General features: G+C 53.8%; 1 protein-coding gene across 5 annotated transcripts in view; it reads left to right on the top strand.

Annotated features, from left to right (window-relative positions):
• Nucleotides 1-27,632, top strand: part of RFTN1 (raftlin, lipid raft linker 1) — a 225,564-nt gene that overhangs the window by 17,719 nt on the left and 180,213 nt on the right. For all 5 annotated transcript variants that reach the window (XM_062215040.1, XM_062215057.1, XM_062215030.1 and 2 more), the window contains exon 2: nucleotides 7,013-7,165. In XM_062215040.1, the coding sequence (XP_062071024.1) occupies nucleotides 7,021-7,165 (145 nt within the window). In that variant the 5' untranslated portion in view covers nucleotides 7,013-7,020. The remainder of the gene's footprint in view (nucleotides 1-7,012; nucleotides 7,166-27,632) is intronic.

Raw genomic sequence — 27,632 nt, 5'->3', positions numbered from 1 at the left:
GGGGGATGGCCTCCTGTCGTCCCTCCGCCTGGGAAGACCTCTGGGGAAGTTTCTCTTGGTGCCTTGATGCCTGGCAGACCCGTCCACACAGACATGGGGAAGTGTGCAGTGTAGACCAAGGCAGAAAAACAAACTCCTGCACAAGCGGCAGCCACAGCTGACCAGCCAGTCAACTCGTGCATGGAGCAGGTGGCCCGATTCATGTTGGGTGTGCACGCCAGGTGCCCTAGGAACCTGGAAGGCCATGGCTACAGGAGTTGGATGGACACAGATAACGTCCTGGGGGCGTGTTAGCACATGCAGCAAATGCTAGCACCTTTTCCTTACAGGAACAGTGCCGAAGGAGAAGTGGCTGGGGAGTGGCCGAAGGAGAAGTGGCTGGGGTGTGGCACTTTGCCTAGGGTTGCCTCAGAGAGCTGGTGGTGGAAGAGCTGGCCCATTGCCCTCTCAGGGGCCTCATGTCCACTCCACCTCGTGCAGTGGTGACTCCTGGCCCCTGAGTATGTCCAGGGATGCATCACTCATTAATATGACCCTGCACTTCCCATCTGCTGTTAACATTGACCCCAGAACCATGCGTTTATGTCCACATGAGAAACCTCTGTGCAGATGTTTGTAACCACTGGATGCATCATTGGTGAGCATTGGAAGCAGCCCAGATGGCCTTCAAAGGATGAATGGCTTGCAACAGGGCCCTGAACACAGGTGAACCTGGACAGGTGCTGCCACCCGGGAGGCGGTAGGCCGTGCTCAGCTGGAGCAGGTGCAGTGTATAAGCACTGCTGGTGTACAGGACCCGCAGTAGCCCCAGAGGCAGCGGGAGCTGCTGTTTTGCTCAGGAGTCTCTGCTTGTCCCTGCTCCCTGTGGCGTGTGCGGCTTGCCTGAGCCAGAGGCACCGTGTCCGATGGCTGGCAGACTGGTGCTGGCTGTCAGCTCCTCCCCACCGGGGCCTCTCTTTGAGCCGCTTGCACTGCTTCGTGGCATGGTGGCTGAATTCCAAGAGCAGGCATCTCCAAGAGAGAGGAAGGAGATGTTCCCAGCTTCTCAGGGCGTGGCTCCAGGATTCGGTACCGTGTCCTTCTGTCACATGCTGCTGCTTAAACAGGCAGAGACCAAATTCAGGGGAGGTGATGTAGACCCAACTTCTCAATGGAAGCGGGGTCATCAGAGGATTTCGGCCTCCCAGTTAGGACGCCTCTTGGATGCTCACTGCATATTGGAGTGCCTGGGTTTGAGTCTTGTCTTTGTTCCCAATTCTAGCTTCCTGCTCATGTACCTCCTGGGAGGCAGGCGATGGCTCATCTATTTCGGTGCCTGCAGCCTACAAGGGAGACCCGGATTGAGTTTCTGGCTATGTCCTGGCCCAGCCCTGGCCATTGTAGGCATTTGAGGAAATAAGCCAGCAGAAGGGATGGTGTTGTGGCGTAGTAGGTTAAGCCTCTGCCTGCGGTACCAGCATCCATATGAGCACTGGTTTGTTTCCCAGTTGCTCCTCTTCTATCCAGCTCTCTGCTATGGCCTTGGAAAGCAATAGAAGTTGGCCCAAGTGCTTGGGCCCCTGTACCCGTGTGGGAGACCCAGAAGAAGCTTGTGGCTCCTGGCTTCCAGTCGGCCTAGCTCTGGCCTTTGTGGCATTTGGGGAGTGAACCAATGGATGGAAAACCTTTCTCTCTGTCTCTCCCTCTCACTGTCTGTAACTCTACCTCTCAAATAAATAAAATCTTTAAAAAAATCCAGCAGATGAAGGCTCTTGGTTTTTCTGTCACTCTACCTCTCAAATAAATTTTTAATGTTTATTTTAATTTTATTTATTTGAAAGGCAGAATGACAGAAAGGTCTTCCATCTGCTGATTCATTTCCCAACTGCCCGCAAGAGTTGGGGCTGGGGGGCCAGCACTGTGGCATAGCTGGTAAAGCTGCCGCCTGCAGTGCCAGCATCCCATATGGGCACCATTTTGGGTCCTGGCTGCTCCACTTTCAATCCAGCTCTCTTCTATGGCCTGGGAAAGCAGTAGAAGATGGCCCAAGTGCTTGGGCTCCTGCACCCGTGTGGGAGATCCAGAAGAAGCTCCTGGCTTTGGATTGGCACAACTCTAGCTGTTGTGGAACACCAGCCATTGTGGCCATTTGAGGAGTGAACCAGCAAATGGAAGACCTCTCGCTATTTGCCTCTGCCTCTCTGTAACTCTGCCTTTCAAATGGATAAATAATTAAAAAAAAAAAAAAAGAGTTGAGGCTGGGCCAGGTTGAAGCCAGGAGCCGGGAACTTCCTCCAGGTCTCCCATGTGGTTGGCGGGGACCCGAGTACTTGAGCATCACCTGCTGCCTCCCAGGGTGTGCATTAGCAGGAAGCCAGATTACAAGCGGAGCCAGAGCACAAGTGGCTTTGCAGGATAAGCTGGCCTCAGGTGCACGCACACACCACAAGCGTTCTGTTGTTTCCATTCAGAAGACTTGAAGCCTGCTGTGTAGATGATTTTATGTTTTCCCGTATTCCAGCTTAGCATCGCTGCTAGAGATGTTTCAGTACACCAGCAGGGTAGCTTTTGCTTTTGTTTTACTTTTGAACTTTTCTGAAAAGGGAAAGTCCATAGATCAGGAAGCAGGTGGCTTAGTGGATCAATGAGTTGTCGCAAACAGAGCACACGGGTGTGTAACCTGTTTCCAGATAAGAAATGGCAGGACTGGAACCCCGGAGCCTTAATGCTCCTATGTGGCCACTGTTCGCCCATGCAACACTGGACATGAGTGCTGCCTGTTTTGGAACTGTATGTGAGGGGAGTCAGGATGGATTCTGTTGTCTCTGCCTCCCCCTCTCCCACTCCTTCACTCCTCTTTTTTATTTTTATTTGACAGGCAGAGTTATAGACAGTGAGAGAGACAGACAGAGAGAAAGGTCTTCCTTCCGTTGGTTCACTCCCCGAATGGCTTCTATGGCCGGCGCTGTGCCGATCGGAAGCCAGGAGCCAGGTGCTTCCTCCTGGTCTCCCATGCGGGTGCAGGGCCCAAGCACTTGGGCCATCCTCCACTGCCTTCCCGGGCCACAGCAGAGAGCTGGCCTGGAAGAGGAGCAACCGGGACTGGAAGAGGAGAAACCGGGACTAGAACCCAGCACCCACATGGGATGCCGGCAGTGGAGGATTAACCAAATGAGCCACGGTGCCAGCCCTCCTTTTTATTTTGATGTTTGTTCCCGTTGCTCTGTGATATCGTAGTTTCTGTATTTTCATTGCTGTCTAACTTGTGTGTGACTATCCCACGACGTGTATCTTCTGCTGCTAGGTGTTTCCTAGTATGGGGCTATTAGGACTTGTGCTGCTCATGAGCACTGTCGTATGTGTCTTTTTTTAAAATTTATTTTATTTATTTGAAAGATAGAGTTATGGAGAGAGGTAGAGACAGAGAGGTCTTCCAACTGCTGGTTCATTCCCCAAATTGCTGTAATGGCCAGAGCTGAGCTGATCCGAAAGCCAGGAGCCAGGAGCTTCTTCCTTGACCCCTACATGGGTGCTGGGGCTCAAACACTTGAGCCATCCTCCGCTGCTTTCCCAGGCACATTAGCAGGGAGCTGGATTGGAAGTGGAGCAGCCAAGACTCGAACCGGCACCCATATGGGATGCCAGCGCTGCAGGCCAGGGCTTTAACTTGTTGTAGCACAGCACCAGCCCCTGTCATAAGTGTCTTGATGCCTGTATGAGCACATTTCTGGTGATATTTACCTAGGAGAGGGATTTCTGGGTCGTATGATGGATGTGTGTTCCCCTCCCCTACCTCTGCCAGTTTTCCTAAGTGGTTGTAAACCAGTTTGCACTTTCACCGGTGGTGCGGGGGGATTTCATCTGGTTCACAATTTTGCTGACAAGATTATCAGGTTTTTTTTTTTTTTTTTTTTTTTTTTTTTTTTTTTTTAAGCTGTTCTGGCCGGTGTGTGTTAGCATCTCGTGGTGGTCGTCCTGGTGTGTTCCCCACGCGAGATGCAGTTGAGCTGCTTTTCATGAGTGCCTTGGTGTATCCTGGCTTGCGGAGTGCTTGCCCAGGCCTGTCCCCGGTTGGCTCTCGGCTGGTCTGTCTCTTCCTCATGGATTGGTAGGAGTTCTTTGATTGATTGTGACTGTACGTGCCTTATGGAGTGACTGCTGCGGTGTGCAGGGGCTGTGCGCACGCACGCTGGCTCACGAGAGCTGGAGCTGGCAGCTCTACCCCAGCTCAGACTTCACTGACAGAAATCACCCCGATGGCTTGAAACCTTGCCTGGAGGACAGTGTTTACGCCATAGGAGCTGGACTTTCCCCTTCTGGGAGAGCCGGCTCGGATAGACATGCGCAGATAGTGTCTGCTGCTCTATGCTCTGCCTTTTCGTGCTACATGTAGTGTGTTTTGAGGAACAGGAGTTTTTAATCTTCTTGCAGTGCGCTTTATCAGGGTCTCCCTCCATGGTTAACACGCACGTGTCCTGTTGAAGACGTCTTCGGGTATGCAACCAGATGAGCCCTCTGGGTGTTAAATGGCTCCTTTGCTTCCGTGGCCCCTGCAGGTGCAGCTCTGCCACGTGCAGTGGCTGAGTGGGGACCTGAGTCCCGTCCTTGCTCCGACCAGCAAGTAGTGGCAGGGATGGGCCCGGGAGGTGGGGCGGGGGCCACCGTCGTCTGATTCTCACAGCAGCTCCCTGTGGGCACCCGGCTCTCTGACCCCTCCCTTCGCCTCTTGCCCCCTGTCCAGCCACGAACAGAAGCTGCCTGCACTTGCCTTTTTTTTTTTTTTTTATTGTTTGACAGGCAGAGTGGATAGTGAGAGAGAGAGACAGAGAGAAAGGTCTTCCTTTTGCCGTTGGTTCACCCTCCAATGGCCGCCGTGGCTGGTGCCCTGCGGCCGACGCACCGCGCTGATCCGATGGCAGGAGCCAGGTGCTTATCCTGGTCTCCCATGGGGTGCAGGGCCCAAGCACTTGGGCCATCCTCCACTGCACTCCCGGGCCACAGCAGAGAGCTGGCCTGGAAGAGGGGCAACCGGGACAGAATCCGGTGCCCCGACCGGGACTAGAACCCAGTGTGCCGGCGCCGCAAGGCGGAGGATTAGCCTAGTGAGCCGTGGCACCGGCCCTGCACTTGCCTTTCACGCCCCTGTGCCTCTGCTCTTGCTGGGCTCTCTGTAGCTGTTCACACACTCACCTGTCCAACGCGGGCAGCTAAGCCTGCCTCGGATGCCCTCTGCAGGCCCCCCTGCCACGTGCCCGCCTTGGGTGGTGATGTACAGGTCCCACCTCTGTGGCAGGTGCAGCTCCCGCAGGGCAGAGCCGAGACCGCACTGGGCGACCGTCCCTGCTGCTGTTCTGCCCGTGGCGGGCATGTAGTGACGGGTCGGGGCCAAGTGTGGTGGGGGGGCTGTTGGGCTGTCTGTGCACCTGTTGTGGTGCCCATCACGGTGCTCCTGTCCCCAGGCTTCCCTGGTCCCAGCCCTGAGAGGCCTCGCCGTCCATTTCTCTTCTGCTTTGCCCCCGCCGGTCGGCCTCTCAGCCGTTCACTGCGGAGCCTCTGTGCATATCAGCTCTTCTGTCTGCAGCATCGTGGAGTATTTTGCAAGTAATCAGGCCACGCAGCTTGCACATCAATCAAGTCTGCCCCGACCCTTTGGACACTCATGTTCCCTTCAGAAGGCCTAAGTAAGCCTTCCTGTTCCTCTCCGTTCTTTCAGACTCGGCTTTTAATTATTGAGAAGCGTAGCTTGGCTGCGGCTGTACCACCCAACCCCTCCCCAGCCCTCTCCCTCCCCTGCCCCGTGCCCTTGTTGCTTTTTTGAGGTTCCCTTTGTTTTTTCTGGAGCTGGCCAGGTCACCTTAGGAAGCTGGGAACCTCGAGAATGGATCGCGCCAAAGGAAGTCCTTATTTCTGAAAGGCAGCGGTCGCCGCGTTTCTGTGTGTGATATTCTTGGCCAGTTAATATTTTTCTGAACCGTGTTCCGATGGCAGGGCTGGTACCCCGAGGAGGGGGTGGTGGTGGTGGTGGTGACCTTGGGGACGCAGAAGGAGACCTCTGCCTTGCACGAATATCGCACTGCCCATGTAAACAGAGCATCTTCTCCAGTGCTCGCACGGCAGGGCTGGACGCCCAGCCCGTGTTGTTTTCAGATTTCTGCGTTTTCTTTCCACACTGAAGCCGCAGAGCTTTGCTCTAATGCACTAGCATTTCTGCTTCCAATTTCTCCGGCCCTGCCATTAGCGTGCAGTCAGTTTTCATTTCGGTCTGAAATGACTAAGGACGCGGCAGCAGCCTATTATTTCCTGCTGTTGGGGCCGAACGAGGAGAGAAGGGGCACTCCTCCACCAGGCCCGTAAAGACGCCACCGTGATCTGCAGCGGAGGGCTGTGCGTGGACGTTGCCGTCTGTGAGCAATTACTGTTGTACGGTCTCTGTAGAGTTTGCAAATTGTGACAACAGCTTCATTCGCAGCCCCACCGCGGGGAATCCGTTCATTCCTTACCCACCGGCTGACACCCTCAGGCCCAGAGCACCTTTGAGACTTTCTTTTGCAAAAAAAAAAAAAAAAAAAAAAGCTTCATCCAGGTCTCCCACATGGGGGGGGGGGCAAGCACTTGGGTCATCTTTTGATGCTTTCCCAGGCCATTAGCAGGGAGCTGGATTGGAAGTGGAGCAGCCAGGATTTAGCGATGCCCGTATAGAATGCCGGTGCGGCAGGCTGTGGCTTAACCTGCTACACCACAACACCGGCCCCTGAGATGCCGTTTTTAAAATCACGGGTACAGAATACAGTGGGGTGGAGGTGCTCTTAGGTGTTGTTTGCCTCCGATGAGGACAAAGGATACAAAACAGGCAGGCTTTGGGCATCGGGTAAGCGCCGCGGGGGCGCTGGTGACAGGGTCGTCCCAGGCCAGCGTGGGTGCCGAGCGTGGACCCACGTCACCTTACGCTCTGCGGGCCTTCCCTACCGCGGTGGTCAGAAGCGGAATCTCAGGAAACAACATCACCCCTCCCTCTGCTTCTCTTGGCCGGCAGCTGTCGCGATGGGCTGTGGACTGAACAAGCTGGAGAAACGGGACGAGAAGCGGCCTGGGAACATCTACTCGACCTTGAAGAGGCCGCAGGTGGAGACCAAGATCGACGTGGCCTATGAGTACCGCTTCCTGGAGTTCACCACACTCAGCGCCTGTGAGTGCGGGCCCCCGGGGACAGGAGGGCAGGTGGGCCGGGGTGGGGTGGGGCTGGGAGCAGCTGGAAGGGTGGGCCTGTGTGAAGTAGATGCTCTCGAAGGCCCAGGCTCTGAAGGGACAGCTCCCTTGTTACAGGAGAGCCGCAGATTCAAGTGATAGGGAAGGAGGGGAGTTCGAAGGTCCCCAGGTCATAGAAATGACAGATGCTCGAGGAGGTGGAGACGCCAGTCACCTGCTCTGCCCATGACACACTGTACACGTGCATTGAATTGTCATTCTGCACCCTGTACATATGTCTAAGTAGCACATATCAATTCAAAATGAACAAATGAATTATAACCAATAAAACCACATCTAAGCCAGGGTGTCCGCCTGGCTGAGCCGAATCGGGCCCACAGGCCAGCGAGTGTGCACACTGCTTGCAGCAAGCCCGGTGGGAAAAGGAAGGTTTTTCCTTACCTCCTCGTATTCACCTGCTGCCCACTAGCGCCTGCTCATTGTCCACTGCCCTTCACAAGGGCTCAACTGTTGGGCCTTGCCCTCCTGAGCCAGAGGAAGTCCTGGTCATCCACCACACTCGGTGCCCAAGGTCTGAGGGCACAGGGAATGGCCCTGGGCTGCCCGACACACGGGGGTGTCCACGGAGCGCCCAGAGCATTTGCTGAAATGCTAACCATGTACAGCCGAGTGCCTGTCCTGGCTGCCTGGAGCTTCGTGCCTGGTGGGAGAGAGGACTCACGCCCCCGGAGAGAAGAGCGCAGGAAGTGGTAACCCTAAGTTGGGCAAGCTGTGCAGAGCCCCAGGACGTTGGGAGTGCAAAGTGGGGACTGTGTCACCAGGACCTCGTAAGCACTTTTCCCCAGGGCTTCGGGGTCTGTTTTCAGCTTCTGTGAACAGAGAGCAGACTGAGTGGGGACAGCCCCTGTGTTCGTGAGTCGAGTCCTGGCTGTGCTTTGGAGTAACTGCGTGTGTTACCGAGCCGCTCAGCTCGTGCCCACATCTGTGAAGTGAGCACGTGAGAGCCCACCTCCTAGGGCGGTTGTGAGGATGAGAAGGGGGAGTGTCTGTGAAGCGGGCACATAGTAGGGCTGCCGGAATGGCTGGCACACAGTAGGGGCTGCTGGTGTCTGCGCCTTCCACCTCCTCCCTGTCATTTTCATCTTTCTTGTCTTTCTCCCCTCCTTCTCCTCCTGTTAATCTTGCAGCCATGGTCCCCATACTGAGGATGCACCTGCTTCTCTGCCCTGAGGGAGGCGGGCAGCTGGGCGTCTCTGCAGGGTCCCCTGTGTCTCCCGATTAGAAGCCTGAGCCCAGCAGGGCCCCACAGCAAGGCCCGGCGGCTTCCCCATTGGGGGCTTCCTGTGGTGCCCAGCGTGAGTCATGTTCCCAGCATGCTCTCAGACACCCAGGCTGCGCGCCTTTGGCGTCTGTGACCACGCCTCCTCTTCACCCACAGCTTCCTTTCTGTCCCCCAAACCAAGTGCCACCTCGTCTGACAGGCTTCTGACACAGCGAACGTGGCGAGATTGAGGGTGCTGGGCATTGTAGGGTGACGAATGGACATCCTGGGACAAGGATGGGGAGAGGCGCTGAATGCCGATTGTCGGGTGATCCTTCTTCCTCTTCTGCATCGTGACTGTGTTTCTCTTTGGACTGGGAAAAGCGACTGGGCCTCTGGGAACACACGCTCGCCCTGCTTGGCCCCCTGCACCTCCTGTTTTCTCCTGCACTCTGGGGCGGTGTCCCCGCATGGCTTCCCCTGCACTGCGCCTTCTTTCCTGGGATTCTCCTCCTGCCCGTTAGGAGGAGCTAGGACAGCCTTGGGGAGACTCGCGCCTGGCCTCCCGGCTCCCGCCCTGAGCTGCTTCTGCTCCCACGGCAGCCTGAGTGGTTCCAGCCTCCCTGTTGTGCATCAGTCTCCTGCCATTTGTCTTTTGTGTTCTGCGGCTTCAGCCTTGTGGTTGCCTGGGCCCCCAGGCCTCCTCCTCTGCCTGAAAGTCCCGTGTAGAGAGTGCCTTGGCTGGTTTTCCGAATTCCTTTCTTTCTGCGGCTTTCCCTGTCTGGCTTTCAGCCTCCCCACTGGGCCCCTGTCTCTTTCCTTTCTTGATGTTCTCCATCGCACTTCTTCCTGCATAAGGGGCGGGTATTTTGCTTATGGCTGGTTTTTACACCCCCCCCCCCCATCATCTTTGCTGTCTGCCTTCCTCCATTAAAAGGCAGAATCTCTTTCTGTAAGTATAAGCATCGTGTTTGATTCTCCTTTGGACCCCCACTGCCCGGACTGTGCCTGGCACTTAACAGATCATCAGGAAGTGATTATTGAGCGAATAGCCCGCACGTATTTTTGTACCTGCTTTTCTTGTGACTCGGTAGACTGTGCCCTGCGCCCCGTCGTCCGTATGTTCTGGAAGCGTGATTTAGTGGCTGTGCGTGATTTAATCACTCGGTGGGCCGTAATTTATTTAGCGGTCTCCTCTTATTGAGCATTTAAGTTATTTCGGGCTGTAGGCTGTTATAAATAATGTTGCGATAAGCAGTGTTGTACATAAATCTCCGGGCACATTTCTGATCATTTCCTCAGGAATTGCTGACTTGAGGGATGTGGACGTCACGGCTCTTGATAAATGGCCGCACTGCTGCCCTCTAGATAGGACCTGTTTGTGCGGAGCGACTCCTGGGCGGGCGCCCCTGGAGATGTGGAGCTGAGCTCCAGGCAGGCGCTCAGGGCTGTCTGCTGCTTGGCCTTGGCCTCGCCGACCTCGCCCTCTGTGCCCTGGAGGACTGGGGGACCATGGCTGTGGTATCGCCTGCTGCCCCCCAGGCCCTTCCCTCCAGCTGCTTTGCTTTAGCACAGACCCCCACCTCACTGCCTGCCGGGCCCCCACGCCCCTGGAACCGGCCCTGCTGACTGTGATCCCGTCAGAACTCCTCCCTTCTGCACGCCTGTGGTTTGCCAATCCCAGCCTTGTGGCACTTTCATTCTGTCATATATTGGACCTCTGTGTGCTTCCTTCAGGGCAAACTCCGAGTTGTGTTCCTCTTGCTGCTTGTCTTCCTTGCTCATGCCTTCTAGCCAGGAAGAGCTGTCCTAAGCAGTGGGGTCCTGGGACACCCGGAAGCAGGTGTCGCATCTCCCGGGCAGCCTCTTGGGTTGTTCCCCGGCGGTGCCAATGCGGCCCTTGTTTCTTGCTCCAGAGTGCAGCTGACCTTAGCCGAGTGCCAGTTTCTGTGATGGGACATCGTCTCCTGATCTCGTTTTTATTTTTTTCCTGACATTATTGAAGTACAGTTGAAGTAATCTATATCAAACTCCTTGTTTAATGTATTCAAATCCACGAGACCGTTGCCACAACAAGGCTTAGGGCAGACAGGGGTTGGGCACAGCAGTTAAGCCGCTGCTTGGGGTGCCCGTATCCCACATCAGAGTGCTTGGTTCAAGTCCTGGCCCTAACTCCTACTCAGCTCCCGGCTAATACGTACCCTGGGAAGGCAGAGGATGGTGGCTCAACTACTCACGCCCCCTACCACCCCTGTGGGAGACTCAGCTTGAGTTCTGGGCTCCTGGCTTTGGTCTGGCCCAGCCCTGGCTGTTGTGGGCATCTGACGAGTGAACCAGCAGGTGGACGATCTCTCTCCCTCCTCGCTCTCTCTGTCCGCCTCTCAAGTAGAATGAAAATAAATAAATGATATTTTTTTTTAAAGAAAGAGACAGCGATTCTATTCCTCAGAGCTTCCTCAGGCCCCTTGCTTCACGGCGTCTCTTCTCCAGCCCCCTATCCACGCATGGCCACTGATCTGCTTCCTGTCTCTGAACGTAACTTTTCTAGAGTTGTTTATAGACGCAGTCACGTAGTGTGGCCTCTCTCTGGTCTGGCTGTGTTCATTCACTCAGCTGACTCACTTTGCGATTCCTTTATGTCACTGTGGCACATTCGTCCCCATTGTCTTGCACAGTTGTATCCCACTGTGTAGACATGCCACAGCTGGTTTTTCCACTCACCTGCTGGTGGACATTTGGGTCATTTCCCATTTGGGGCCGTTACAGATTCTGCTGCTGTGCGTATTCACCTCTCTGTGGCGTCACCTTACCTTGCAGGAGCCCGGTGAGTTCTCCTTCGTGAAGAGGAGGAGACATTTGCTCAGAGAAGTCTGCTAACTTGGCATAAGATGCAGCGCTGGGGAGCGAGGGGCCAGGAGTCACTTAGATCTCTTGGGTGTCAGTGCTCCTGTGTCTTATAAACTGCACGATGCTGACAGATAGGCATTGGCACCAGCCAGGATATCCTTCTTAGACAAGCTGTGCTGTCATGTATGTTGCATAAAAATATTTCCCTCCGGCAGGCGGAGCGTGTGGGCAGCTGAATAAGATCCAGCAGCCATCACCTCCCCGCAGAGATACCGATTTTTTAAAAAATATTTATTTATTTGTTTGAAAGGCAGCGTTATAGAGAGATAGGTGCAGAGAGAAACAGAGAGAGAGAGAGAGAGAGATCTTCTTTCTGCTGGTTCACTCCCTAGATGGCTGTAATGGCGGGAGCTGGGCCCATCCGAAGCCAGGAGCCAGGAGCTTCCTCCAGGTCTCCCACGTGGGTGCAGGGGCCCAAGGACTTGGTCTGGCTTTCTGCTGCTTTCCAGTGTCACAGCGGAGAGCTGGATCAGAAGTGGAGCAGCCCAGACTCGAACCGGCGCCCATGTGGGCTGGGATGCTGGCACCGCAGGCGGCAGCTTTACCAGCTACGCCACAGCTCCGGCCCCAAGATACCGATTTTAATGGTGATTTGTGCACCAGTGCACTTCATGGGGGCTGCAGAAGCCAGGTGAGAGACCACAGTGCCTGGATTTCATTTATTAATAAGGAAAAAAGCCTCGAAGAAGGCAGGAAGGAAAGAGTTTTAACATCAGCCGGATCCCAGCTCCAATCAGCACAGGTGGAGAGAGATACCTCCTGCGTGGGAAAGGGAGAGGGAATTCAGTCCAGGCCTTGTGACCATGCCTGGTGCTAGACCTGGTATGTAAAACTCAGTGCTGAGCAGAGCCCCAGGACCTCTGCCCCCGAGCCCGTGCCCACAGCCTGGGCCCCTGGAAGCTGGGTAGCCTGGTGGCCAGGCTGTCCCCACCGGACTCCCCCACCCTCAGGAAGCACAGCACAGAGGAAGACTCCATTCACTGGGGAGTGGGCACAGGACCAGGTGTCACAGAGCAGAGAGATGCACGAATACCTGTGGAAAAGGGAATTAAGCAGGCAGCATCCACCATGGGCCCTCCAGATGCCCCTCAACCAAGAGGAACTTTGTGAGGACAGCCCTGGGCAGTCCCCACTCGGCCATGGCCATGAGACGTTTACCACTGGAGAATCCTGTGGCCCTCGCAGATCCTGAGCCCAGTCTGGGGAGCTGCCGGGTCACCGCCCTGCTGTGCCCAGAGCCCAGCCCCTGTGTGCCCTCCTCCTGCTGGCTGGGCTCTTGCCACACAGCCTCATCCCAAGACTCTGCCCACCTGGGGTGCTGGGAAGCAGCCAGGAACCCCTGCCCTGGGAAGAACCCTGAGGCTCAACCTCAGAGGTGCCCAGAAGACAGGTGGCCCTGTCCACCATCCTGCTGCCCTAGAAACACTCCAACAGCCCATCCTCAGACCCTCAGTCCTGTGGAGCAATTGAACAACCACTCCTGAGTATCCTGCTGCACCCCCCCCCCCAAGCCCAGGGAAATAAACTTGGCAACTTCTTCACCCGCCTGTGACCCAGTAAAGAGCTGAGCAGCTGTTCCTAAGGGGTGTGGCCTGCCAAGACCCTCAGGAAGCAATAAGGTGACCCAGCCATCCCCCTGTGGCGCCAAAAAGCAGTTGAGCATCCCGTTCTCAGAAGCTCAGCACACTGAGGCTGGAGAAGCGATGTTTGGCCCCAGCCACGCACAGTCTTGCCCAGGAAGTGGCTGGGCAGACTCCTTGAGCAGTTTGGTTCCCTGTGAAGTTGCCGGTGCAGCCCGTAAACACTGGCAGGTGGTCCACCTGGGCACTATGTGGTGGCCCAGCCCTTGTGGTCCTCAGATGCTGACACGGCACCCTTCCATGCCCCCAGCCACACTGCTATAGTCTCCGGTGTCCACAGGTGTGGCCTTGCCTTTGTGGGACTGGTGGAAATGACGAGCACCTCTAACCTGTGGCCAGGTACACTCTGCCCACAGCACAATGGCCAGCGTACCTGCCCAAGACAGCTGCGTCCCAGCTGTCAGTGTTACCCTGCAACACTCACAGCCTAGGCCACTGAGACACTCAGACAACACTACTGTTTTTTCCAGCTGCAGAAGCTATGTGGACACTACGTTAAAGCATCCATATGGAACCAAATCCAAGGAACACTCAGGACATATCCCAGTAGAATGTCTTTTACTACGAAAGCCACTCTATTCAATTGGTAGAGCAACTCACCCACAAGATGCACAGAAGTCAGTGTTAGGACAAAGATGTATGGGAAAAACAGAGTGACCTGATGCTTCAAAAGGAACATAGCAACTCTGATGACAGATCTCAGAGAGATGGAAGTCAACAAACTGGAAGATAATGGTGTCCAAGGGACTTAATGAGACATAAGAGAATATAAGCAGAGAATTCAGCAAAATTAAGGAGATAATTCATGACATGAATGAGAACTTCAGCAGAGAGAGGGAGAGCATGAGAAGGAACCAATCAGAAATCTTGGAGCTAAAGAACTCAATAAAGAAAATGAAAAACAGTTGAGAACCTGAGCAGCAAAATTGAGCAGCAGAATTGAGAGTTTCTGAGCTTAGAGACAGTTCTTTTGAGATAATCCAATCAGATTTTTAAAAGGAAGGGAAATATTGAAAAGAGTGAAGCAGGCTGCAGTCGGTGTTTGCCTAGTTATGAGACAGTGTGGAGACACCTGCCTCCACGGAGCAGAGCCTGGGTTGGATTCCTGGCTCTGCCCCGATTCCAGCTTCCTTCAGTGGCGATGGCTCAAGTCGTGGGTCCCTGCCACTCACATGGGATACTTGGATTGGCTCTTGGCTCTGTCCTGGCCAAGCCCTGGGTGAATGGGCATTTGGAGAGTAAACGTGGTGAAGAGAACGATCTCTCTCTCTCTCTCTCTCTCTCTCTCTCTCTCTCCTTCTTAAATTAATAAAATAGATTGAAAACTTTTAAAAAAGAATGAAGAGAGCCTTTGGGACCTATAGGATACCATTAAATGAACAAACATCATGTTATGGGTTTTCCAGAAGAAGTGGAGTAGGGAAAAGGCATAGAAAACCTATTCAGTGATATACTTGCCAAAACTGTCCAAGTTGTGGGGAAGATACAGACATCTAGGTCCTGGAAGCCCAGAGGATCCCTAATTTGGCTAAGAAAGATAATATCTGAGATGTATTACAGTTCGGATGTCAAAATACAAGACAGAGAGTTCTAAAAACACCCCAAGAAGAGCAATAATGCTTACTAGGGAATTCCCGTGAGATTATCGGCAGCTTTCGCAGCAGAAACCTTACAGTCCAAGAGAGGATGGGGTGAAGTACCCCGAGTCCTCAAAGGAGAGCATTGCCAGCCAAGAATACCCAGCATCCAGCCCAGCTGCCCTTCGGAGGTGGAGGAGGAGCAGTGACTCCTCAGGGCAAGCGGAAACTAAAGGAATTCGCCTCCAGCAGGCTGGCCCTTTAAGAAATGCTTAAGGGAGTCCTTTGCTGAAGGTCATGATGAAATGAATAGAAGTGCGAATCTCAGTGGTAAAGCAGATACCAAAAGGGGGGGGGGGGGGAATCTGGTGCTTGGAATTTTATTTTGAATTTTTCTGGATTTGATTTACTGTGTAGTTACAGGGTTTTTTCAACCTGTATTAATTATGATTATAGTCTTATAATTCTATTTTAAATTATTTATTTACTTGAAAGGCAGGGGAGGGAGGGAGGAGAGAGAGATCTTTCTTTTTTTTTTTTTTTTTAGATTTTTTTGACAAGCAAAGTGTACAGTGAGAGAGAGAGAGACAGAGAAAGGTCTTCCTTTGCCCTTGGTTCACCCTCCAATGGCCGCCGCGGCTGGCACGCTGCGGCCTGCGCACCGCGCTGATCCGAAGCCAGGAGCCAGGAGCTTCTCCTGGTCTCCCATGGGGTGCAGGGCCCAAGCACTTGGGCCATCCTCCACTGCCTTCCCGGGCCACAGCAGAGAGCTGGCCTGGAAGAGGAGCAACCGGGACAGAATCCAGCACCCCGACCGGGACTAGAACCCGGCGTGCTGGTGCCATAGGTGGAGGATTAGCCTCTTGAGCCATGGCGCCGGCCAGAGAGACCTTTCTATCCACTGGGGTTCAGCAGCTGGGGCCAGGCAAAGTTCTGCTCTGTGGATGGCAGGGACCCAAGTACTTGAGCCACCATGTGCTGCCTCCCAGGGTGTGCAGTAGAGGAAGCTGGACTGGACAGAGGAAGGACTCTATCCTGGGCACTTTGATGGGGGATGTGGGCGCCCCCAGTGGCAGCTTCACCTACTGCACCACAACGTCTGCTTGACTACTGGTTTTGAGATCATGATTGGCCTTTTTAAATTTTTTCTAATATTTATTTATTTATTTGAGAGGTAGAGTTAGACAGTGAAGGGAGACAGAAAGCTAGGTCTTCCATCTTCTGGTTCACTCCCCAAATGGCCACAAGAGCCGGAGCTGAGCCCATCCGAAGCCAGGAGCCAAGAGCTTCTTCCAGGTCACCCATGTAGGTGCAGGGCCCAAACACTTGGGTCATCTACTGCCCTCCCGGGCCACAGCAGAGAGCTGGATTGGAAGAGGAGCAGCCAGGACTAGAACCGGCACCCATAGGGGATGCCGGTGCCGCAAGTGGAGGATTAACCTACTGCGCCACATCACAGGCCCCCCCACCCCCCCACCCCTTAAAGATTGGTTTATTTGAAAGGCAGGATTACAGAAAGATCTTCCATCTTCTGGTTTATTCTTTAAATGACCACAACAGCCAGGGCTGGGCCAGGCAGAAGCCAGGAGCCTGAAACTCCATCTAGATCTCCCAAATGGGTGGCAGGGGCCCAAGCACATGGGCCATCCTCCACTGCTTTTCCCAGGTCATTAGTAGGGGGCTGGATCAGAAGTGATTTAACGGCTGGCGCCACGGCTTACTAGGCTAATCCTCTGCCTGCAGCGCCAGCACTCTGGGTTCTAGTCTCGGTTGGGGCGCCGGATTCTGTCCCGGTTGCTCCTCTTCCAGTCCAGCTCTGCTATGGCCCCGGGGAAGGCAGTGGAGGATGGCCCAAGTGCTTGAGAGACCAGGAGGAAGCACCTGGCTCCTGGCTTCAGATCGGCGCAGCGCTGGCCGTAGCAGCCATTTGGGGAGTGAACCTACAGAAGAAAGACCTTTCTCTCTGTCTCTCTCTCTCACTGTTTAACTCAGCCTGTCAAAAAAAAAAAAAAAAGTGATTTAGCTAGGCTCAATCTGCTACCCATATTGGATACTGGCAGGATGGGAGGTGGCTTAACCCACTATGCCACAATGCCGGTTCCATGTTGGTGTTTTAAACTAAATTGAAAACCAATGGATCTGTCTGTATTTTCTGAAAGATGTATTATTGTGCTATATTTTCTTTAAATGTTTAGCAGAATTCACCAGTGAAAGTATTAAGGCCTTCATTTATCTCTCAGGGAGGAATTAAAGAAATGAATTCAGTTTCCTAAGTGTATATGGAACTATTCAAAGATTTTTTTCTTTATATATCAGTCTCCTGAATTTGTGTTTTTGAAGAAATGCACATCACATATAAATTGTTGGGGTAAAATTGTTTAACATCCTTAGTAGTCTATGTCTCTTGATGTTTTCTTCATAGAAACAGAACAGGAATCAGTGTTACGGTGCAATGGGTTAACGCGGTGCCTGCAGTGCCGGCATCCCATATGGGTGCTGATTTGTGTCCTGGCTGCTCCACTTCTGATCCAGCTCCCTGCTAATGGCCCGGAAAAAGCAGTGGAAAATGGCCCAGGGTTTGGGTCTCTGCACTCATGAGGGAGACCCACATGAAGCTCCTGGCTTCAGCCTGGCCTAGCGCTGGCTGTTGGAGCCATCTGGGGAGTGAACCAGCAGATGGAAGATCTCTCTGTCTTAATGCTGCTTTTCAAACAAATAAATAAATCTTTAAAAAATCTTTAAAATAAAAGGATTTATTTATTTATGAAAGGCAGAGAGAGATTTTCTCTCCACTGGTTTACTCCCCAAAGGCTGCAATGGCTGGGGCTGTGCCAAGCTGAAACCAGGAGCCAGGAACTGAGTGGCAGGGGGCCGAGTTCTTGGGCCATCCTCCACTGCCTTCCTAGGTGCATTAGCAGGGAGGTGGATTGGACTTGAACTGATGTTCATATGGGATGCTAGCATTCCAGCTGCAGCTTAACCCACTGCACCACAATGCAGGCCCCTTAAACATGCTTATTTTTCCTGGAGAAGATGCTTATCTGACTTCTAAGCAAATACAATCAGAGGAAAGTTGTCGGCCCATGCCTGCCTGGTGACGAGGGCAGCAAGGTGACCAAAGGTACTTTTCAAACAATCAGAATCGGAGTCAGCGGTGTTTTGTGTGTCGCGTGCCCGAAGCTTGGTGCCCTCGTGGATGCTGTTGGAACACTTGTCAGGCTGGCAGAGGCAGAAAGCGGCAGGAACCTCACAGTGAGGGACTTCAGCTGCCAGAAGTCTCAATTCTGGGTGATTTGATCGGGTCTTACATTTTCAATTAAGTCTGGTCCCCGAGGGATGAACCTGCCCTTTGGTGGTTTTTGTCCCAGACAGGGGTCCATAAAGCATCACAGTTTCTGCAAAACAGAGCCTCGTTATCCCTTTTATGTGTGCATTTTGCCAGTTTCTGTGCTCCGGGCCACTCTGACAGCACCTGTGCTGCCTGCGTGTGTGTGTTCCGTGCTGGGCACTGTTGGCACCGCGAGGCCGGTGCCCAGGGCTTGAACTCCGCTTGAACAATCTGGTCCCGCCCGTCCATCTCAGGAGCCATGAACCCATGCCTGTTAGGTGTCGTCATCAATCAAAATAAAAAGGGTTCCGTTCCTTTATTGCTGTGTCACTTTTCCAGTGCTCAGCAGCCACGTGTGGCTCCTTCCTGGACCACGCAGAACTCCCACAGACACGGGGGGGGGGGCGGGGGTCTGACTCAGCTCCAGGTCACAGCTGGCATCGGATTCAGGATAATGTACTGTTATCATGAGTGTTTGCTCTGGGCTCATAGCAAACGTAGGGGGATGCTTTGTTGATTCCTGAAATACTGACTTGGGCCAGACGCTGCAACCCGAGGACGTACATACATACAGGTGAACGGCTCGGAGATGTCCTGGGTTGCCCTAGCCTGCTCAGGCTGCTGTAATGAAATGCCACAGACTGGGCGTGGCAACCAGCAGACACGCCTTCTCTCACAGTTCTGAAGGGATGAAGTCTCCCACCTGGAAATCGAGGAGCCAGCACGGTCCGGTTCTGGGGAGGGCTCTCTTCCTGGTCCTTGTTGCTGGGTCCTCACGTGGTGTCGGGTCAGGGGCCGCTTAGGGAAAGCAGGAGAGCTTGTGTTTGAGTTTGTGAGGATACTCGTCCCTCAGGGTAGTGCCCCAGCCTGAGACCTGATGTGACCCGAATTACTTCCTCCCTGCAAACACAGTCACCCTGGGGGAGACACGACCCAGTCCACAGCACTGGTCCCATCTGCCGCCCTGGGTCGCTTTGACATCTCTGACGGATGATCAGCCGGTGCCTAGGCTGGAGGCGTGGTGACACAGGGAGTGATGGCCGCCCCCAGTCTTGATGGAGGGGTGTGTGCCAAAGAATGTTTGAGAGCTACAGGTGGATTTGGAGTTAGCCAGGCAAAAAATGGGTGGCAGAAGGTCATCCTTCCAGCCTGTGTGAAGGACCATGGCTTACAGGTCTGACTTTTTGTCATCTGGCCCCGACCCCCACCCAGTTCTCCCCCGAGACCACACTCCACCCAAACTGAGCTGCCTGCAGCTTGCCGTGTGTGCAGTGTGGTCTCTAAGGGTGGGTGACAGGATCACGTGTGCACTCTGGAAAAACCTTTCTGGATTTAGAATGAAGAAGGGAGGAAGGAACCAGACTGGCGGGGGTGGGGGAGCCATGTGGAAGGCACCGCAGTTGTCCAGCAGGGTGAAGGTGGCCTCAGCCACGGGCGGTGGGGACCAGAGTGGGCGGGGTCGAGATATAGGCGGGTTGCTGGGGACCTGGGCGGATGGCTCGGGGACCACGTGTCAGGTGGTCGGATCTTCCCTGGGCCCACAGGCAGCTCTGCCTGCTCGAGGGAAGGGGTTATTTCCCTCTCCCTGTGTCTTCAGATGGGGAAACTGCCTGGACGGGCAGTGAGTGGGTGGGATTGGAAGCCGGCATTTGAACTGTCTTCCTGCAGGGTGTGTCCCCTGCACACGGCAGAGAGCTCCTGCCAGCCTGTTGGTCCTGCTGAGCGGTGTCTCAGCGATGTTTGCATAACGCACACACAGTGAAATGTGCCCATGTTCAGACTGTGGTTTGATGAGAGTGGATCAGTGCAGACGTCTGTAGAAACATCTCCAGACTCGATCCTGACCTCTTCTAGCACCCTGGAGAGTTCCCTTGTCCCCCCCCCCCTCCCCCCGCCAGCTGCAGGTGAGTTTTGCTTCTTTTAGAAATAAGACAGAAGTGGAACCACACGCTAGGTAGCTGTTCTTTGCTGAGTGGCTTCTTTAACTCAGCCTAGTGCTTTTGTGGTTCACCCGTGCTGCGTATGGCTGAAGAGCTCCTTCCCGTTTGTTTCTAGTTGATAGTCTGTTATTCAGATGTGTCACACTTGTTTAATTACTCTGCTTTTGAACATAGGGGCTTTTTCCACTTTGGGGCTGTTGTGAAAAAATTGCTGTGAATATTTGGGAAACAGACTTGTATGGAAAAGTGTCTTTAGAGATTTATTTATCTGAGAGCCAAGCAACAGAAGGAGGGTGGGGGGAGAGAAAGTCTTCCATCTGGTGGTTCACTCCCCAAATGGCTGCAATGGCCAGGGCTGGGCTATGCTGAAACCAAGTGGGTAGCAGGGGCCCAAGCACCTGGACCATCTTCCACTGCTTTCCCAGGCCATTAACCAGGAGCTGGATCGGAAGTGGTGCAGCCGGGTCTCAAATGGGTGCGCATATGGGATGTTAGCATGGCAGGCAGTGGCATTACCTACCATGCCAGCAGCTTAACCTGCTACACCATAACCCAGCTTCTACCTGGCTGTTTTCCACAGTGATTGTACTGTTTACCTTCCCAACAGCTACTTGTATGAGTTAGGAGCTTCACTTTCTACATGTAGTGATTATTCAGCACTTCCACGGTATAGGAAAAATAAGCGGAGACGTTGAGTTGGGAGCGGTAACGGAAGCAGCTTGCTCTCGGCCCGCGGCTCTGGAGGTTTGCACAGCGGCGTGTGGTCTCACTGAGCGCAGAGCCTTCTCTCCAGGCTGTCTTGGTTCCCGATCTCCTGGGTGCTGTTTAAACCGAAGGCTCAACATGAACCAGTGCAGAAGTCACGAGTGCGCCCTGGCTTGCCTCTTGCAAGCTTGTCTTCTGTTTTCCCTCTTCAGTTCTTGCTTAATCAAGCATTCCCCCGACGCTCATTGCCGTTCCTAGGGTCAGTCCACAGCGCCGCATTTTTGAAATTCCCTTCTCCGCGGTTTTCCTGTGTAAGAGGTCTCCAAGAGCTGACCTTGGGCATGTTTGCTTCCACACTGTGCTGGCCAGACGCAGGCTTGCATCTCGGCTGCCAGTGTTTCAGCCTGAACCTCTGTAAATAAATTTTGGGTGGTCGTAATGATAACACAGGGTGACACTCAACGATTCATAACATGCATATTGGGCAGTGAGTCATGTAAGGCCCGGTTTCTGTTTCAGTCTGGCCGGCGCGCACCCTGAGTGGCTGCAGAAGCGGCTGACGGTCTCTGTGATTTCCTTTCACGATTCCCTCAAGGCTGCGAGGAACACTCACCTAGAAGGATCACCATGTGCCTCATGTTCTTTATGTTCTTTTTTTTTTTTGAAGATTTATTTTTATTTATTTGAAAGAGTTACAGGGAGGCTGGTGCTGCGGCTCAATAGGCTAATCCTCCGCCTGCGGCACCGGCACACTGGGTTCTAGTCCCGGTCGGGGCGCTGGATTCTGTCTCGGTTGCCCCTCTTCCAGGCCAGCTCTCTGCTGTGGCCCAGGAGTGCAGTGGAGGATGGCCCAAGTGCTTGGGCCCTGCACCCCATGGGAGACCAGGAGAAGCACCTGGCTCCTGCCTTCGGATCAGTGCGGTGTGCCGGCCGCAGCGCGCCAGCCGTGGTGGCCATTGGAGGGTGAACCAACGGCAAAAGGAAGACCTTTCTCTCTGTCTCTCTCTCTCACTGTCCACTCTGCATGTCAAAAAAAAAAAAAAAAAAAAGAGTTACAGGGAAAGAGAGAGAGAGGCATCTTCCATACGCTGGTTGACTCCCTAGATGGCCACAACGGTCAGAGTTGAGCTGATCCGAAGCCAGGAGCCAGGAGCTTCCTCCAGGTCTCCCATATGGGTGCAGGGGCCCAAGGACTTGGGCCATCCTCCACTGCTCTCCCAAGCCATAGCCAAGAGCTGGATTGGAAGTGGAGCAGCAGGGACCAGAGCTGGTGCCCACGTGGGAGGCCGGCACTGAAGGCTGGGGCTTTAACCCCCTGCGCCCACAGCGTCGGCCCCTGTCCTGTTCTGAAAATGAAGTCATCACAGATCTTTGGACCAAGTTGCTTGGGTGCCCAGTAGTCACAAATCCTGGTGCTGCCAGCCTGTCTGACTTCAGGGTCATACCCAGAGCTTCCGGATAATGTTAACGTGCCAGAAGGACTAGGAGCCTGGGAACTGCCGTGACAGTGGTGCGTGCTTCAGGACCCCTGCAGGGCATGTGGCAAAGATTCCTCCCCACTCCTCCAAGGTTGTGATTCCGGCGGTTTGCCGGGGGGGGGGGGGGGGCTGAGACTCTTTCTACAGGTTCCCAGGTGGTGCAGATACTGAACTCCAGACCACGTTTTGGGTACCTTCAAAGACCATGGAGAGTGCACATTTAAACAAAAGTTTATTTTATTTATTTGAAAGGTAGAGTGACAGAGTAAGACAGACACACCCACACGCACGCACAGACAAAGAGAGAGAAATCTTCCATCTGCTAGCTCATTCCCCAAATGACCACAATAGCCAGGGCTGGGCCAAGCAGAAGCCCGGAGCCAGGAGCTCCATCTGGATTTCCCACATGGGTGGCCGGGACCCAAGCACTTCAGCCATCATCTGCTGCTTTCTCAGGCGCATTAGTAGGGAGCTGGATCAGAGCAGCTGGGATTTAAACTGTGCTCTGTGGCTTAACCCACTTGCCACAATGCCGGCCTCTGGAGTACGAATTTTTGTCACCTGAGTGGAGGTGGCACAGATGATGTGCTGGTATGATTATTTTTTAATAGAAAATGAATTCAGTAAATATTTACAAAGCTATGCCTATGAGGACATTACAAAAAGTTCACAGAAAATGTGTTTAAGAGAGGAGTTTGTGGTGGGCAGTTGGCCTGGCAGTTAAGGTGGTAGATAAGACACCACATCCCATAGCAGAGTGCCCGAGTTTCTTATCTGCCTCTGGCTCCCGACTACAGCTTCCTGCTGATACAGACCCTGGAGATAGCCGTGATGACTCAAATGATTCTGTCCCTGCCACCCACTTAGGAGACCTGCACTGGGCTCCTGGCTCCTGGTTTCAGCCCAGTACAACCCTAGGTGTGTTGGGCATTTAGGAGAGTGACCCAGTAGATGGGAGATCTCTCTCTCTCTCTCTCTCTCACTCACTCACTCACTCACTCAGATAAAGAAGATAAACTGAGATGGGTGTGTTGGGTAAACTGGTGAAGGTGCCTTGGGATACTTGCATCCCATGCTGCAATGCCTGAGTTCAGATCCTTGCCCTGCTCCTGACTCCAGCTTCCTGTTGATAATGTACCCTGGGAGGCAGCCGATAACGGTCCAAGTGTCTGGGTCCCAGTCACCCATGTGGGAGAGCTGGCTTGAATTTCTGGATCCTGACTTCAACCTGTTCTAGCCCTGGCCATTGCAAACCTTTGGGAAGTGAACCAGCAGATGATCTATCTGTCTGTCTCTCTTATTTTCAAATAAATAAAAATTTTAAGAAGGTAAGTTTGGGAGCCAGTGCTGTGGTATAGTAGGCTAAGCCTCCACCTGAGGCACCGGTATCCCATATGGGGCTCTGGTTCTTGTCCCAGCTGCTCCTCTTCCAATTCAGCTCTCTGCTATGGCCTGGGAAAGCAGTAGAAGATGGCCCAAGTGCTTGGGTCCCTGCACCTGCTTCCAGTCCAGCTGCTGCACAGTTGGCTCCCTGGTAATATGCAGTGGAACGTGGCACAAGTACTTGGGCCACTGCATCCATGTGGGACATTCTGATGGACTCCTGGCTCCTGGCTCCTGGCTTCAGCCTGGCCCAGCCCTGACTGTTGCATCCATTTGGGGAATAAACTAGTACATGGAAGATCTCTTTTGTCTCTCTCTCTACCTTCTGTCTTGTAGCTCTGCCTTTCATATAAATAACTAGATATATTTTTTTTAAAAATTCCCATATCCAAATTGCTTGCCAGGCCAGTTAAGTTGGTTTTGGTGAAGGGACCCAACCTCAGTGATGTAGTATAGGGGAAGGGGCTGGTGTTGTGGTGCAGAGAGTCAAGATACCCCCTTGGGGCCAGCGCTGTGGCGCAGTGGGTTAACGCCCTGGCCTGGAGTGCCGGCATCCCATATGGGTGCCAGTTCGAGACCCGGCTGCTCCACTTCTGATCCAATTCTCTGCTAAGGCCTGAGAAAGCAGTGGAGGATGGCCCAAGTGCTTGGGCCCCTGCACCCGCATGGGAGACCCAGAGGAAGCTCCTGGTTCCTGGCTTCGGATTGGCGCAGCTCCAGCTGTTGCAGCCAATTGGGGAGTGAACCAGCAGATGGGAGACTCTCTCTCTCCCTCTCTCTCTGCCTCTCCTCTCTCTGTGTAACTCTGACTTTCAAATAAATAAATAAATAAATCTTAAAAAAAAAGAAGGTTAAGACACACCCTACGACCCTGGCATCCCATACTGGAGCACATGTTCGAGTCCCAGCTGCTCCATTTCTGATCCAGCTCTCTGTTAATGCTCCTGGGAAAGCAGTGGAAGATGGGCCAAGCACTTGGATCCTTACCACCCACGTGAGAGACACAGATAGGGTTCCAGGCTCCAGGCTTTGGCCTGGCCCAGCCCTGGTGGTTGTAACCATTCTGGGAGTGAACCAGGGGATGGAACCTCCCAACCCCCACCTTGTGCTCCCTCTCTTTGTTGCTCTGTGAATACAAATTAGATAAGCATTAAAAAAAAAAATCAAACTGAATCTCTAAAGGCTATTACTGAGAGACCTGGCTGGAGTTTCTGGCCCCTGGCTTTGGCCTGCGCCATTGTGGCCATTTGAGGGGTGAACCAGCAGATGAGAGATCTCTCTCTTTCCTCCTCTGTCTTTCAAGTAAATGAAATACATCTTTTTTAAAAAGTGAAGGGGGAGGCCCGTGCTGCTGAGGTTGAGAAGCAGTGAGCGATGCCCCCTGGTTGACATGAATGTGGGGACCCGACGGGGACCCAGCCACCGGGGCTGTTCAGGCCGGGTCCCAGAAGCTGTGACTTTTCCCAGTGTTGTCTGAGCGGCCTTCCTGGTGTGGGTTGGGCAGGACTGCTGCTGGCAGTGTGTGCTGAGAAGACGTGGCTAGGACTGGGCTCTCGGGGCAGCTCCCAGGGGCAGGGGAGCTTTGCCTGGCCCCCGCAGGAGCTGGAGCACCCAGATGAGCCCTGGAGGAGGATGGCAGGGCTCCCCGTGGGGCAGGGTGGAGGCAGGGTTGTGGCTGTGTCATAGGAGTGAGCAGGTAGGTTCGTGGGGCCGAGGAGGTCAGGTCAGTTTGAGGATGTTGGCTTTTTTGATGGACAGCCCTTGAAGGTTTTTCTTTTTTTTAAAGAGCTATTTATTTATTTGATAGGTAGAGTTACAGAGAGAGAGAGGGAGATCGTCCATCTAGTAGTTCACTCCCCAGATGGCTACAAATGGCCAGGACTGGGCCAGGCCAAAGCCTGGAGCCTGGAACTCCATTTAGGTCTCCCATGTGAGTGGCAGAGGTCAAACCCTTGGGCCATCGTCTGCTACGTTCTCAGCAGCATTAGCAGGGAGCCGGATTGGAAGTGGAGCAGCTGAGACCCCCAACCTTGATGGTTTTAAGGAGCCCTGGGTGAGAGGGGCACCCTGGGGACAGCTGGGTTTCACATGGACCTGAGATGTACCTGCTGGGAGTCGAGACCCTGTGGACTAGCTCAGTGGCCGTCTCTGTGGTCCCCTTGGTGGCAAGTGGCAGCAGTCCCTGGGGACTTGTCAGAAGCATACAATCTGGGACCCCTCTCCCCACCTCCTGGATCACACACTGGGAGTAGGGGCACAGCAGTCAGTGTGGTACAGACTCAGCAGGTGCTTCTGACGGTGAATAGGTAGGAGAACAGTGGGGCTGAGGGCTGTGGCCAGTGGAGACACCCCCCAGGAAAGGTGGGTTAGGGACGAGGAGGAGACGTGTTTGGGGAGCAGTATCAGCTGGCCAGCGGGTTTGCAGGTGCTGGTTTGCAGCGCCCTCTTTGCTCAGAGCCTCTGTGAGTGAGTGCTCATCACCCTGGTAGGGGCAGAAAGACATAGGTCGGGGGGGGGGGCAGTCGGAGCCATGGCCCTGCCAGTGGGTGCTGGGCGTATTGGGAGCTCAGTCACGTGCCCAGCGCCCAAAGAGCCTTCTTCTTCAGTCTTGTGCGTCCCGTGAGGCTCTGGCTGCCCTATCTGAGAAACAGACCTGCAGGTTGTGGTCGGCCAGGGTCCTTCTCGAAGCCCAGGCTGCGATGAGTGGGGGAGCCGGCCAGCGTGACATCCGGCTGCAGTGCCTGCAGGTGCAGCCCCCTTCACGGGGAGATGGTGGGAAAGAAGGGAAAGAATTGGGGGGCGGGGATCTGCAGGGCAGGAGAGGGCGTGGGGAAGAGTGGATTTCACTGTGGGGTTCCTTTAAAGTAGCCTGGAGTGTTTGTTTCACCATCCGTTGATGAGATGCTTATCGCCTCTCTAACTATGATACCTGCAGTGGTAGAATGGAACGTGTGCATCCCTAACGGTTGCTGCTGGCAAGTCACTGATGCTGGTGGTGCGTTTGGTAGGGAAAACAAACAAGCAAATGTTGAAGCCGAATGTGAGAGGCCACGGAGGAGGAGGGAGGGTGCATGGGTGGGAGGAAGGCCCAGGGCACCCGCTAACTTTCCAGCATCAGGCAGGGGCCCCCGTGGGGTGACTTCTGCCTCCATGGAGCCTCTTTGCTGCTGCCCGGGATCCCCCAGGGTCTCCGAGGGCCGCACCACTCAGCCCCTGCTGGGGCCCCGCTCTTCCTCCTGACTGTTGGTTAGTAGCCCACTGGAGTAGAGTGCTGGCTTCTCCTTGTTGCCGGTCTTAAAATAGGACTGGGTTTGACCTCTGGCTCAGCTGGACGAGTCTGAATGTGGGTACGTGTGGATGGCTGCCACGCGCTCGCCAGCGCTGTCAGTGTGCCAAGCTCAGGTTCAGCCTGTGCCCAATATAGACTCCCTTTTTGCTGGAAATAGTCCGCGTGGCAGGGAAGAGCAACCTTTCTCTTTCCTAGACAATCGCTCCTTGCCCGCCTAGGTCGCATTGGCTCCTGTGAACCATCTGTTCTTCCGATACCATTTCCAGACTATTAGATTAAGCTGTTTCTCCTGACCCACTTTGGCTTCTGTTTCCTTTCGCTGTTCATTAATAAACCGTCCAGCCGTGTCTTCACGGGGGAGTCTGCGTGTGTGTTTGATTTCACTCTGTGCAAAAGCACACGCTGGGTGTGGCCGGGTTATTTAATTTCCTTACCTGCGTCTCGTGTTTGTTTCCGGTTTCTGTGATTGCTGTGAGCTGGGTTTTGTTTTGAAGACTCACGCGAGGAAGTCCGTGGCGTGAGTTATGAGCTGAGGTTCTGGTGGGGAGCTGTGCTAAGTACAGACCCTTATGCAGAGTGGTGAGGAAATTGGTTCCCATAAAACATGGCTCCCAGCAGATAAACACGCTTTTACAGTGCACAGGGCATTTTAGAGATAAATGAGATAACACGTGTGACGTATCATCTGGGCAAAGCTGCTACGCCTTCTGTGTGTTGCTTTTGATGTTACAACCAGCTCTGCTATTAGTACTCATGTTATTGTTAAATATTCGCTAATGGGGTCAATGAGATTAGATTTAAGAGGAAGGAAGGCATTCTTTGCATTCCTTTCTTAATGTAAAAACTCTCCATGTTCTTTTCCCAGCTCCTCTACATCCAGACCAAAGGACAGCACTTAGTCCTGTGTGAAAGTGGGCTCAGGTGCGCGTGCGCGCTGTG

The sequence above is a fragment of the Lepus europaeus genome, chromosome 2 (genome assembly GCF_033115175.1).
Source record: "Lepus europaeus isolate LE1 chromosome 2, mLepTim1.pri, whole genome shotgun sequence".
Lineage (NCBI taxonomy): Eukaryota > Metazoa > Chordata > Mammalia > Lagomorpha > Leporidae > Lepus > Lepus europaeus.
The sequence above is the reverse complement of the archived record's forward strand: the minus strand, read 5'-3'. Positions and strand labels throughout refer to the sequence as shown.